The 14902-nt window shown below is 41.4% G+C and overlaps 1 protein-coding gene across 1 annotated transcript in view; it reads right to left on the bottom strand.

Moving 5' to 3' along the window:
• ST6GALNAC5 (ST6 N-acetylgalactosaminide alpha-2,6-sialyltransferase 5) overlaps positions 1-13251 on the bottom strand; it is a 221515-nt gene extending 208264 nt beyond the window's left edge. The window contains exons 1-2 of the mRNA XM_055585436.1: positions 13085-13251; positions 12042-12269 (exon numbers count right to left, since the gene is read on the bottom strand). Coding sequence (XP_055441411.1) covers positions 12042-12269; positions 13085-13099 — 243 coding nt within the window. The 5' untranslated portion in view covers positions 13100-13251. The remainder of the gene's footprint in view (positions 1-12041; positions 12270-13084) is intronic.
• Positions 13252-14902: the final 1651 nt, after the last annotated feature.

Consider the following 14902-nt stretch of genomic DNA (forward strand, 5'->3'; position numbering starts at 1 on the left):
TGGGATCACAAAGAGTTGGACACGACTTAGTGATGGAACAACAAAAGACTCATGTACCTAACATATATGAATTAAAAGCAGGGAAGAAGTGCATTAAAATGTCACAGATACATATATTTGATATATATGGAAAAATGTGTAAGGAAATATATTAAATTACCAACAGTAATAGGTAGTAAGTTTATGAATAATTCTTTTCTTGCCATTTTGAGAAACAGAGACGATATGCATTAACAACTGGGTGGGGGTAAAGTAAGCTTTCCAAAAATAACATTTTGCCTCTTTTCTCTCGTTTCTTTTTCAACAGGCGATTGTGGGAATGATGCAGAAGAAGCTTTTCTCAGAGAGAAGGCATTCTATGCTCTCAAATACAGTCTGGAGGTATAGTTTTCATGAGATGGTACTGAATTTTGGTGTTCACTGGTTGGCAGAATATCCTGAAGATGCAGCTATGCCCCTGCTTCCATCCTTTACACCTTCTAAAGTGTGAAACACCATCAGGATACTCTGGACCCATTAAGAATGGTCTTCCACTTGGAAGATCAATTATTAAGTTGAGATTAATAACTCCCTTGGGGACCTGAGCTGCTCATCTTAGCGGGCAACCATGGTGCTCATTTCAGGGAAAAAAATAGACAATTGTGATTCTTGGTCACAGGAACTTAATGTTAGATGGATTCCTTGTCCATTGATGTTTCTGTTCTGTTACAACACAGCACATCAAATCACACTCAATATAATAAGGTCAAACAACTGTGACTCCTTCACAGACACTGCAGAACCCATGATAAGCCACCCTAATCACCTTTCTGGAACCCAATCAGTATTTCATGTCTGTATGGTCAGGAGGAGTTCACCTTTGATAACAGGGAAGAAGCAATTGGTCTTATTTTTCACTCTGGTCTTTATTCCTGGTCCTGGACTTAGTTATTTCATCTTTATACTTCACTACTGAAGGTTCATCCAGTCAGAATACCCTGTACTCTTATAATGGCTTTCTCTGATTTTTATTTCTGAACTTTCGGGTTAAAACCCCTTCAAATTTGAAACAGTCAAAAACCACACACAGTTGTTAGGAAGAGTGATGGGCATAATTCTTTAAGGGATTCATTATGGCTTGAGTATCAAGGTGAAGCTTCTTTTTCTTTGGTAGTGGGGAACACATACAGATTCCTATAATCCCTTTTTGTTCCAGAAAACAAGTAGAATATCATCACCACTTCTAGCACTTTGTTCAAAACCTGCAACAAGAGGAACAAAAATGGAATGATCCAGCTTTATGATTAGCACTACAGAATGGAAGTACGTACTCCTTAGGTAATGGGAGACAACTTGGAAATCCCTGATGGCAGCTTGGCAGGTGCAACATTGCTGAGTAACTCCAAATATGAGCCCCGTAAAACTAGAACTCATTCAGATGTGTGTATTTTTTGCTTCCAACCAAATGTTTTCAAATGAATTAGGAATCAGATCCCCTTGACACATTTTTTTTTCCTTCTGATGCATGGGAAATAGAATCTTTACTTTTCTTAGAAGTTGTTAACAAACTTAAGTGATTTAAAAGAATGCCAATTGCTCTCTAACTATGGGAATGAAAGGAGAGGAGACCACCTTCCACCCCATATTTCAAACAGATTTATACCTGGTGACATTTATTATGCAACAAAAGTCTCCTATGACAAGGTTATTCTAGGGTAAATTCTCTCCTTGTAGAACTGTTACCTAATAAAAAGTCTTCATCACATGTATTCCACACCCCACTGGCTCTGCTGCAGGTGGAGGGTTTAATTCCTGTCATCCATTGCCAGTGTGCATGATGGAATCTCCATGAACAGCTTGCTTCAGCCTTAACCACCACACCATTGTTTTGCTCAAGTCAGTATGTGGTATTAAGATGCACAGCAAGGTTCAAAATTAGACAAAGTTGGAGTGCCATCTGGGATCATCCTCAAACTCTTTTCACTAACTTTTGAGAGGCAATCTTGAACCACAAACCTTCTGCTGTTCGAAAAGATGCACTCAGACTGTCTGAACCGACACAGTGGGGTGGGTGATCATAGAAACTTAAGGCAGGCACAAATCTTAGATCTTTTTTAAGCATCTCTCACTCAGGTCACATCTACACTCTGCTAACTGGTCCCTCTTTCTATAACCTAGGACCGCTCAGACCTGTGCCACGCCAAAGCCATGATGATCCATTGAAACACATCTGGTGAAGTCATTTCTTTAATCACCCTTTGAAGACTTCCTCAAAGCTTTCAGGATAAAAAGTTAATCTCCATAACATGTAAATCTTTCTTTCCAAACCTGGGCTGTGCTTTTATGCCTGCTTATCTGTCTCTCATATATGTAAGTTTCACAGGGTCAGGGATCATACCTTATGTGTCGCTACTTTCTGGGTCCTGAACATAATGGCAAGTCACACAATATTATTTGATAAATGAAAGAATGAACAAATCTAGCTTCACTGCCCCTTCTACAGACTAGCCTAAAAGTTACAGGGCTTTCCAAAGAGCTCATAACAAGTAAAAAGCTTGGACATGCCTACCTGCCTTTCACAATACCATTCTGCCCTCAAATAGAGGCACTCTATTTCTCAACACCAGGTCAACCACTCTGGAAAGGTCAGCAAAAGCTGCACTGCATTTAAAGGGGAACCAGAAATTAAAGATGTGTGTGCCACAAATGTGAAGTCCTTCTGTCCCTACTTATCATTTCTGTCATTCTTATCGTAAGTCTATTAGCCAGATTTGTTCAGCTCTCCTCCTATTACACATAATTAGAACAGGATTCTGTTCCCGGGTGGCTCAGATGGTAAAGCGTCTGCCTACAGTGTGGGAGACCTGGGTTCAATCCCTGGGTCTGGAAGATCACCTGGAGAAGGAAATGGCAACCCACTCCAGTATTCTTGCTTGGAAAATCCCATGGACGGTGGAACTTGGTAGGCTATAGTCCATGGGGTTGCAAAGAGTTGGACACGACTGAGTGACTTTCACTTTCATTTTCTGTCCACCTAATGTTCAACAAACATTTGTTGAGTTTTGACATGTATGAGGTACAGTTTCAGATTCTGGAGATACTAGGATGGATAAGTTTTGTTCCTGGCCTCAAAAAGGTGTAGTTTAGTAGGAGAAATAAGCATGCAAACAAATAATTGCCATATTTTGTTATTAGAGATGTGCACAGGATACAGAGAATATTTTAGCACTTACCAAGGTACAGTTATTGTAATATATAATTTCCTCCACTGTGATTTTCCTGTGGGTAAGGACTAGGTCCTCCCTATTTTTTCCCTCTCTGTGTCTAACACATAGTGGGCACTCACCCAATATTTGATTGACTGATACGCCATTGGCATAAAAGAATGAGCGGTTTACTCTGCATAGAGGTTGTCTCTGGGAAACTTTAGCAAGGAGATGCTTTCACTGGGTTTTAATGCATGATTCATTCCCTACCTGGTGGAAAAAAAGGAGAGAGGGCATTCCTTAATGGAGGAAGAGCAGGTGAGTGTGAAACAGCAAGCTGTGTTCCCAGGGTGTGGGGAGCCTGGGCTACGAGTTGCTGTGAGAGGTGGGGTTGGAGAGTTAGGCCACAAAGACCCCATCAGGCCTTGAGAGCCATCCTATGGAGTCTGAACGTGATCCTCCATGAAATGGGAAGCCATTGGAGGTGTGCGAAGAACTTGAGCAGATCTGTAAATGAGAAACTCAGTAATGCAGTTCAGTCAGTAGAGAGGTCCCTTATGTGCAATTAATTTCCAGAATATGCTTTCTTATTTAAAAATGATTTAACTCTGCATTTCAGTCAGCCAGGGTATCTTCAGACTTGGTGAGGTTCTTGGGAACACTAAAGACATCTTCTTAGCTATTAAAAGAGAATATAATAAAAAAGATTCCTTTTCATTATGATCTACAGAGGTTCATTTTCCCTACTATTGGTAAAATGGTTTTTCTTATTTGCCTCAAGTCATTCTATCTCAGAGTAAGAAGCTCATCTCAGAATCTAGCAGGAGTCAATGGTTACCTGAAGAAACTTGGTGAACTGAATCTCCCACTGATGTTTCCTTCCCCACTGAGGAGAAGGTAATTCAGCTGAATGAGTGGTCTACTTATGACATTTTCTGCAAATAATTAAACATCACACTCCTTTTGGCTTGGTTTACTTTTTAAAGGCAAAATCTACTCTGATTTGCAAATTGTTTCAATTACATCAGTGCCATGCATTTTATGCAGCCTTTAGAGTACCCGTTGCTAAGTCAGTGGTTGATGGGAGCTCTTTTCAACTATCTAGAGGCATATGCTCATATTCATTTCAGAATAATAAGATGTTTAAATATTTATTTCTTTCCAATAACTGGATAGGCCTAGGTTCTTCATTTTAATAAATTCTGTTCAAATAGCATTGAGTCGCTGCTTAGAATACATTGGCATTGAATTTCTTTTATAGGAATGATACTCATGTCAGAGACCCATACTGCCACTCTGGGAAAGTTGCACGACCACTCATGCGTCCCTTTTGATAATTGTGAAATTTTTGTTCTAGCTCTAAAATTTTGAGTATGTTGAAGAGATCTGATAAGTACAAGAATGTGGAAATGAAATAGTTACAGAATTACAAATTGTGGCCTGAGAAATTGATATTTACAATATGTAGTTATTCTTTTTCAGTGACTCCAAGCAGTCATAAATGGGCTTATTTTAGAAGAAATATAAAATATTTATATAGATACACTTATGCATGCAACAAATATTTATTGATGATCCATTATATGCCAGGCTGAGGATTTAATGACAAAAAAAGAGAAAAAAATTCCCCTTCTCCAAGAGTTGATTGTCAAACTGGAAAAGCAGACAATTTTAGACAAAAAATGATAATAAACTAGAATTAGTATTATCGTGGGAACCTGGTGATGAAGACAAAGCATATACCTCAGATCCATCATGGGCTACAAGTCTGGGAAGGCTTCCCTGCTGATATTCTGTCTAAATTAAGACTATCCATGCTTGTGGTTATTATTTGGGAAACTATATTGAATAGAGCATGCAATAAAAATATTTACTTGTCCCAGGCCCACACTATGAGTTTAAGACTAAAACAGCTTGAGAAGAATCTGAGTACATCTCACAAAAGCCCCCACTTCCAAGTTTTTATTGACCATTTGATCATAAATTTACTGACTCACAAGGGAATTCTCTTGAATTACAAGGTGTGGGTAATAATATTATTATTTAAGAAATCATCATTCCTTGTCTTTCAATATCTAAGGCCCTTCACAGCTGCTCAAAGGCTACTTAATACATGTATAGAAGCTTTTCAGAATAATTTATTGATTAATGATGGGTTTTAACCTTTCAGTCTTTTCTCATCTCTAATCTCTCTTTACCCCAGCATTTGGAGGACAGGAATTATACTGAGCTGTGCTTTGACCTTAGAGGTTATGAAAAGTCTCCTCTATAACAGATGCTGTGTTTCAGGACAGATCTGATCGCAAATATTCTGTCTTGTGGCCAACACAATTATGTTCGAATTCATCATACCATGAGTTACGAGATTTGGTTTGTAAATATAGTCACCATATGTTACAGAGACAGGTGAACAAGGTAACAGGGTTAGCTCTCTTCAAGAGTCCAGGGGATCTTATGGCATTCCAAAGGAGAATCATAAAGAGACTGAATATTTTGAATTTAAAATCAACCCACTTTGAAGTTGATTTAATATTCAAGTTGTTAACTATCACTGCCTGTCATCTATGTAATATATATAGAAATACACACATATATTTAAAAGGTTTAATGAATAATGGAATTTTAGTTTGAAAGTTTGATAACTTCTAAGGTAATAATAGTATTTAACCAATTTTATAGATGGGAAAGATCACAGAAATTGCCTCCTTTTTAGTGCCACTGCCTTGATTTACTATTTCTTGGTTTCATATTATTATTCAGCACTTGCTTTTTTATTAACCTTTCTTGCTTCTTTGTCTTTTCTTTCCAATTAGATAAAAAAGGTTCTTTGAGGGTAGGGACTGTGTTCTTCTTCCAGAATTCCGTGTAATTTTGCAACTATTAGGCCTTCAGTGAATATTTACTAAGGGCTGTGAGTAGTTCAAAACCCAGAAACAAATTAGCTACAGAACTACACATTGTGATGATTAAAAACATTTTAGATGATAATTCGCAAACTTTAATGTGCACGATAATAAGGGAAGCCTATTAAATTGGTAGATTCCCAAATCTTATTCCCAAAGAGTCTTATGTTTTAAATCATTTCTTCTTCCTTTCCATTATCATTATTAGGTGGAGCAATAGTAAATCAGATTTAGGAAAGACGGGACATACCTGGGCCTGGGACTGCCCTGATGTTTCTTGTAGAGAAAGGACTTGACGTAAGGTACCCCCAATACACCCTGCTTTCTTCTTTCCTTCCATAAGTACTTATTGTGTGCTGGCCAATGGCCAAGCATTAGGCCTGAAGTTAAACTGTTCAGCAAGAGGTATAAATATTTGCTGTCACAGCACTTAGATTGTACTTGGGGGGAGGGCAGACAAGACACAAATAAACTCAGTTTATTTCAGATATTGTTAAGTATTATTAGGGAAATAAAACAGGCTGGTAAAATAGAGAACGACTGTTGAGAAGGGGGCTATTTAAAGAGTTCGATACCCAAGAAGATTATATGTGATCTGAAGACTAAATGATCAGAAGGAATCAACCATGCAAAAGATCTTGGGCGAGAGCTTTCCAGGGAGATGAAACAGCCAGTGCAAAGGTCCTGAGGCACAATCAGTGTGCAAGGATCAGAAAGAGGCCAGAACACCTGACACTTGAAAGGGACCCAGGTCAGACTCATAGGTACATACTAGGTACAATCTGGGCTTTGGCATAACAGTATCTTGGGATTACTCCTATGGGAAGTTGGAGAAATACTCCTGGATCAGAATTAAGAAAGGTTAACTATTTTATTAACCTTATAAGAATACTTTTCCAGTTTAAAACAACTACATTATTGGAAATTTTTGCCAATAAAAAGCTGTTCATTTCATGATTTCTTTTAGTTGATGCTTTGTGATAACAGAGTTCTGTCATAATTGGCACTTTACATTTTATAATACTTGAACACTGCAAATGAGTCACTTTAAATTTCTTTAAGAACCAAATTATCCTTCACTGGATACCTCAAATATTATAAAAGAGTCTAATGAATGATATAAACTTATATCTGAGAATGTATATACCTCTCTAAAAAAAGAATTCTTATGCCATAATTTCAAAGTTATATGGCACATACCTTTTTTAGTGAAAGAGAGTGAAAAAGTTGGCTTAAAACTCAACATTCAGAAAACTAAGCTCATGGCAACTGGTCCCATCACTTCATGGCAAATAGGTGAGGAAACAATAGAAACAGTGACAGACTTTATTTTGTGGGGCTCCAAAATCACTGTAGGTGGTGATTTCAGCCATGAAATTATAAGATGCTTGCTCCTTGAAAAAAAAGCTATGGCCAACCTACACAGTATATTAAAAAGCAGAGACATTACTTTGCTAACAAAGGTCCATCTGGTCAAGGGTATGGTTTTTCCAGTAGTCATGTATGGATGTGAGAGTTGGACTATAAAGAAAGCTGAGCACCGAAGAACTGATGCTTTTGAACTGTGGTGTTGGAGAAGACTCTTGAGAGCCCCTTGGACTGCAAGGAGATCCAACCAGTCCATCCTAGAGGAAATCAGTCCTGAACATTCATTGGAAGGACTGATGCTGAAGCTGAAACTCCAATACTTTGGCCACCTGATGTGAAGAAGTGACTCATTGGAAAAGACCCTGATGATGGGCAAGATTGAAGGCAGGAGGAGAAGGGGATGCCAGAGGATGAGATGGTTGGATGGCATCACCAACTCGATGGACATGAGTTTGAGTAAGCTCCAGAAGTTGGTGATGGACAGGGAAGCCTGGTGTGCTGCAGTCCCTGGGGGTCACAAAGAGTCAGAACTGAACCTTTTTTTCCAGTTTTGAATTCTTTTTTCAACTCTTGCATTGATTTGTCTTAGCATTCCAACTGGACAGCTACTAATTAATAGTGATAGTACTATTACCTCTAAGCAGTTTGGTTTTGTCTATATAACTGAGTGCTTAAGGAAAGAAAGAACCAAGGCAAGCATGCCACTGGTACATGTAAAATCCATTCTTGCTAAAATGAGGAGAGAGCAGCTCAGCTTCAGACCTTATGATCACTGCTCTTTATAAGCCATTTAAGCAAAGGGCAGCCCAGGTGACAAGTTGGCCTTCTGTGATAAGAGCTCCTGTTCACTGGAAGGGCTTCCCTTGTTGCTCCACTGGAAATGGGAATTGGCTCACAGTTTCATTTCACAGGGTCCACCAGATGGCCAATGACTTTACCTACCCGGAGCCAATCCAGTCTGGACATAGAATGTGCTACATGCCCCCTCCCACTCTGCTGGGAGAATCGGTGCTTTCCTCTGGGGGTGGTTTGATTTAGTGTGTGTGTGTGTCTCTGTGTGCAAGCACACACATGTATATTTTAGTTTGATTATACATTATGCTGCAGTTCAGAGGCTGAAGTTTCCCCAAACCATGGAACTTGGCTTCTTTGCTTAGATCTGGCAGATCTGATTAGAAATCAATGGCTTCCAAAAACAGGGACCAGGAAATGCCAGGATGCAGATACAGTAGCTGCAGTAACAGACATGTAACAAGATGGAAATGAGTTAGTGGGAGATTTGTAGGGAAAAGTTTAGGGGAAGGGTTGGGAATGAAGAGAAAAAAATCTAAGAGAGAGTGAAACGGCTTCATTGTCACAAGATATTGCAAGAATCCCTCACTTACTCAGTCATACTGGAATTACAATTTCCGCTCACATCTTTTGTGAAAGAGGAAGTATGGAATATGACCATGCAAAGTGATATTTTAAGCTTCTATACATATTGCTCATCACTGGCTTGACTTGCGGCATGTCTTTCAACAAAAGCACATAGTGATTTAATCTCAACAGTAATTCAGTCTGCAGCGTATAAGACAAGACTATCATTGCAGACAGGCGGTAATTTGTGAAATTCAGGTGTTGGGGATTAGGACCGCCTGTTGAATTTAATCTTGGAGTTATAATGTTAATACCATCATGTAACCGAACAAAAACACTACATATTTATCAGACTTTGGGACCTCCAGCCATGGAGATGTGAACGTTTTCCTAAGTGGTGTCTGTAACCCTCTCCAGATTCAGTAAATCAATGGGAAATAGAAAGTCTGTTGGAATTCTGATTCAATATGCAGCAGCATATGGCTTGGTGGTCATCACAGTCAGGACATCCCATAAGTTTTCTAAAGCCTGATGTGAGAGTTGGGGACAAAAGCAATCAGAGCATCATCTGGCAACACAATAAGAGTAGAAAAGCTTTCATTTCTTACCTTCCTGGGTATCAACTGGAAAGAAAATTCCCAGCAACAGTCTAACAAATGATTTCTACCTCTGCTTAAGCAAGACTATACATAGGAAACTCCCAAGTAAACCTAAACAGCAACTGGGAGAGAACATAAACATTTTACATGTGTACCTTCAGAGAGCCATTGGAGATGAAACTTTGCCCAACTTCCAGTCAGTAAACAGTAGCAGTCAAGTGACTACTGGCTTCCCTGGTGGTTCAGTTGTAAAGAATCTGCCTGCCCAGTGTAGAAGACACAGGTTCGACCCCTGGGTGGGGAAGATCCCCTGAAGAAGGAAATGGCAACCCACTCCAGTATTATTGCCTGGGAAATCCCATAGACAGAGGAGCCTGGCAGCCACAGTCCAAGGGGTTGCAAAGAGTCAGACATGACTTAGTGACTAAACAACAACAAATTGACTACATTCTGAGCAGCTTACATTTCATTCAGTGGGACAATTGCAATAATGCCTAAAGAGAAGGCACTTGTTTTAAGATCTGCATTTGTTCCTTTGCTTGAGGCAGGGTAAACTTTTTTGAACCCTTTGGATATGGAATTTTGTGAGAAGTTGATTTTCTATAAAAGAATTTCATTAATATTATCTACAAAGACCTTCCTGGTCACATTTATAATTCTCTGCTAAGGTCTTCCACACATATCTATCATTCACAAAACACTTTACAGTTTACAAAACCCTTTACTACAGATAATCTCAATTTCTCATATATAGTGTCCCTATCCCTTCCCCAAAAGGGCTGTTCTTCATTTTAATGAAATACAATGCTGATTCACTGAAAATGAAAACCAGTATATTCGTGTGAATAAACACTGTTTTGAAAAAGAACATAAGGGCATCATAGTTTGCCTTAGGCTATCAACATTCTTAGCTAGTGCTGGTCCAGCAGGAGAGCACAGGAAGGGAAGTACTAGCAACATCTTCCTAAAGGTAGATCACAGCTTTCGGCAAATTTGCCTTTTGACATCCCTATTAACAAAACCTTCACAAATGCTAGCCATTTCCATTAAACAACAGCCATGAAAATCCACCATGTTCAATAGATTCATCATAAACACATAAACACCACATCCATCCACAGTCAGAAGTCAGTGCCCAAACTTTTCTAGGACTCAGCCCTTATGGGTTGCTTGCAGATACAAAGTATGTAATCAATCAACAAATTAAAGAGAAACAGAAGCCTTAACTGTGAAACTGATGGCTGTTTCTACTTTTGATTTTAAGATCTATCACCAGACCCCTCCCCAGCAAATCACTTCCTAATGAAATCTCTCTCTCTTTTCTGCTTCCTGAATCTTTCCAGTACAAGTTCCACCTTTTCAAAGAAACTTTCCTTAATCCTACCAGAGCAGAGATCTTTCTCATCTCTGTATTCCAACAATAATAACTATTTATATCCAGTATTTCCCATACATTTATATTTACCATCTATCTCTCTGTCATCTATCCATCCATTCATATTTCATGGTATGTTGTTTTTTCCCCACAGACATTCAAAGATTTCTAAAGGTTGGGTCTTGCCTTAAACTCCTTTGTACTCTTCAAACTCCTTAGCATTATACATTGCACAAGTGAGTAGAAGCATTTTGATGGTTACTTTAAAAAGTCTGACTTTTTCTTGCATGACAAAAGCCACCTTTTCACACAAAAGGAGCACCTCCTAAATATTACTTTGGTTCACAACCATAAAACGTAGTAATACATAAAGCAGAACAGTTGGGTGGTTTCAAGAGGTAGCTTTATAGAGCATATATGGAATGGAATGGTGTTTTAATAAAAATATATTAACAGCTTCAAACAATGGGAAATACATTTAAACTGTATTAAAATATCTTTTTAGAATCAAGAAACTTGATTACAATTCTCCCAGAGGCTTCACACTCTGAAACCAGAGATTTATTATTCCAGGGAAAGAAAGCTCAATTTCTTAAAAATTCATCTTATTAATTATTAGCCAAGCCATGCAGCGGCTTCCCGGAAGGCACAGGAAAATAGGCCCTCAATGATGAGTTTCAAGCCAATGGAAGCTGAGTCTGTGCCTCAAGCCTTCTGCGCCTGCCTGGGCACTGCTCTCCAGGGCTGTGATAATTCAGCCCTGAGCATCCGAAGCAGAGATCAGATAGGAATCTGCGAGCCTGAGCAGCGGCCAGCAGAGGACTAGCTGCTATTTAGCTTCCGGCACCCTGTCCGAGGTAACCGCTCGGACTGGTACCCGCTCCATTCCCGGGTCTCCTCCCATTAGGGCGCGACTCGGCCGCCAAACCCGAGGCTTCAGGAATCCAGCACCCAGCAGTAGCTGTCGTTCCGGGGATGAGCGGTTCTAGTTCCAGGGACGGTTCCTGTTAGGAAATTAGGCTTTGGGGCGCACCCATCTCATCCCTGTTCCTTAAAAAACTTTGCTATCTTCTCCAAATAGAAATTCACGCCAAATAGTAACTATCCCATCCCACCCCGCAGGGTCCACTCCCCCTTCCAGCCTCCGAATGGCACCTACTCACGGCGCCTCCCAGCCCCGGGGAAGGGGGCAAGCTCAGGTGTGCGGGATCCCCAGGCTGGGTGGCGGGCAGGCTGGCGAGCGAGCTGTCACCTTGTGGTCCACCACGCCGAGGTATCCGTCCAGTGGCCGCGGTCCCGCGGGGGTCTCCGGGCGCGGCGGGGGGCTGCTCTCTGCCGACCGCCGCGAGCTGAGGGTCGCCGCTGCCTGCTGCTGCTGCTGCTGCGGGGGCCGCTCCTTCTGGCCTCCGAGGCTGCTGTACACGAGCAACAAGCTGGTGCACATGGTGGTGAGCGCTAAACACACTGCCAGACCATGGCGCTGCGGGCGGGCGGGAGAGAGCACAGGAGAGTCTCTGAGCGCCGACCCGGGAGGAGCGCGCCCGGCGGGGACACCAGCGCGACGGTCAGACAAGACGGGCGGGGGAGGTCGGGGTCGGGGGCTGCATGGCTCGGTTTCTACCCCGGCCGCTCACTGCCCGGGCAGAGAAGGCACAGTCCCCGGGGGTACCGCAGGGGATGCTCCCTGCGCGTCGCTGCTTTCGGCCGCCACCGCCTCCCACATCTCCTGGCAGAGGACAGGTGGTGCGCGGCGCCCCGCTACGCGAGGGACAGCGCTCCGGCGGCGGGGGCAGGGGTGGGCTTGCACTTTGGGAGGGGGCCCTCTGTCCCCAGATCGGCTGCTGGAATGTCTAGCTTCCCCTTTCTGGACCCGTGGAGCTCTACCTCGGCCATCCTTGCAAGTTTGAAATAACGACAAGGAAATCAAGAAAGTCGGCAAAGGTCCCCCGCTTCCCGCCCCTCTTAGTTTTTGCCAAGCTGTTGCTTTAGGGAAATCCCCATTCCCAAACAAGACGCCCACCACTCCTAGGTTTCTCTAGCTCTCCGCTGACCGCTCGGAACTCTGGCCGGAGATCCAGGAGCCCAGCAACCCGAGTTCCCGTTCCGGCTCTGGGATTCCGAGCCTAGCAGAACTGAGGAATCGGGAGTAGACCCGGAGCAGGTGAAAAGTTCTCCCTTTGTAACGGGCGATCTAGCAGCTCAGGGTTAGGCGCCCTGGAGCTCTCCCGTGCGCCCTGGGGACGCTGCGCTCCGGGATCCCGCCGATACCCAGAGGAGTTACAACAAATGACTCACCACCAGGGTCTTCATTTTGGGCACTTCTTTTATGCGGAATCCTTAGGCACACGCGTCCGGGGCCACTTTTTCTTGGAGGGTTTCCATCGTGGGTGATGGGGCGGAGGCGGCTTTGATTTTCGCCCAGCGGCCAGCCTCGGCTGAGTGAGCAGGGGAGCCGCGGGACCCAGGAAGCGCCGCTGTTGCAGAGATTAGAGACAGAATTAAAACTGAACCGGACCCTCGTAGTCTCTCAGCGATCTACACAACTGCCGCCTGCCGCCGCCTGCTGGGTCCTAAAAACCTCTTCATTCCCCACTTCCAGCCCCCAAATAGTAATCTCAGCGGAGTAGAATTTCTTGGGCGAGAGAGTTAACTGTGCCAGTAAACCCACCTCTTAGTCCAAGGGCTTATTTATCTTTTATGAAGTCATCAAGTAAAAAGGAAGAGGGAATCCAGCTGGATTCTGAACATGATAGCCATTTGAAAATTTGCAAACTAATATTTCTGTTTTGTGATTTCGGTAAAAACAAACTAACAACCGAAATGTCAATAGCTCTATTTATAGAATTTGCGTTTATGTTCTTAGCAGGGAGGAATCTGTCACGAAAATTTTTTTCAAGTAAATTAATTAATATTTCAGTTTTCCAATTGTAAGCTTTCTGATATTCTCTTCCCGCTTAATTTTACTTTTTTAAATTTAGTGATTCTCATGCAATCTTTATAGCCTCATTTTCATCCAAATTATTACATTCATTACGTTTTAAATATTGTAATTTATTTATTTTTATCAGATCCTTGAGGTTCCTAGTGTTCATCTAAATGATTTAAGTGTTAAGAACATTCAGCACATCATACCCACAGGATCAACTGGACCTGTAGATTCTTCTTAATTTAAATGAAAGATTTCTGGCTGCTAGAGATAAAATTGTTTATTGCTTATTTTGTAAGAATCTTAAGGCCTTTAGTGCTCTCCTTGTGTTGTTCTACTGGACTGACAGTATATAATTTCACATTTAGAACCCCAATTGAAATTTTAAAAAATAATTATTTGTTTTTTCTCAGGAAATGCATATCAATATCTTGTTTAAAGGATGATCTCCCCTTCTCCCACCCCACGTTGAATTACAAATGGCATTTGCTAAATGTCTAATTTAGTTAGAAACATATTTCTTGTGAAATTGCTCAGTGAGAATAGTTGTCTTAATGTATTACTCAATTTCTCACCTGTAGCAGTATAATGTTAAAGATTGCATTAAGATGAAAATGATCAGCAGACCAACTGAACCATAGGCACAATAAGAGCTTTCTCAAGGCCAAAGAAGGCATTACAATCCGTTTTTTAATCTTCACTAATCCATTGCTGGACTGATGATACAACAGAAACTATTTTTAACTTATGAAGCATCCTTCTATACTCAGTATTAAGAAAGTTAAAATTAGTCAGTGCAACAATGACTATTAATGCTACCTGTTTGGGGGGAAGTGAGAAACATATGGGATTTAGCCTTTCAAGGAAGAACAAAAATTTCCAAACAGTGTCCAACATTGCCAGCCTTGAAGCTATTTATTCAGTTTGTGCTTTAGGCATGAATAGTACCAGTTGTTAGGGCAAAAAAAAGCAGCAGCCAGAGGAGAATCTTATCGGGTCTTGGCAATTCTTTATTGGATGGTTGCTCTTGACACTCAAATTAGGGAAACAAAGGACCATCTTGATGAATTGGTGCAAGCAGATTATCTGTGTTTCTCCAGGGCTACTTTTGAGATGCTACTAGACATAGTTTCTGCATTTTTCAGAATGATTCCCATCTAGTATGTTGCCCGGTGACCAATAAAACC

The sequence above is a fragment of the Bubalus kerabau genome, chromosome 6 (assembly GCF_029407905.1).
Source record: "Bubalus kerabau isolate K-KA32 ecotype Philippines breed swamp buffalo chromosome 6, PCC_UOA_SB_1v2, whole genome shotgun sequence".
NCBI lineage: Eukaryota > Metazoa > Chordata > Mammalia > Artiodactyla > Bovidae > Bubalus > Bubalus kerabau.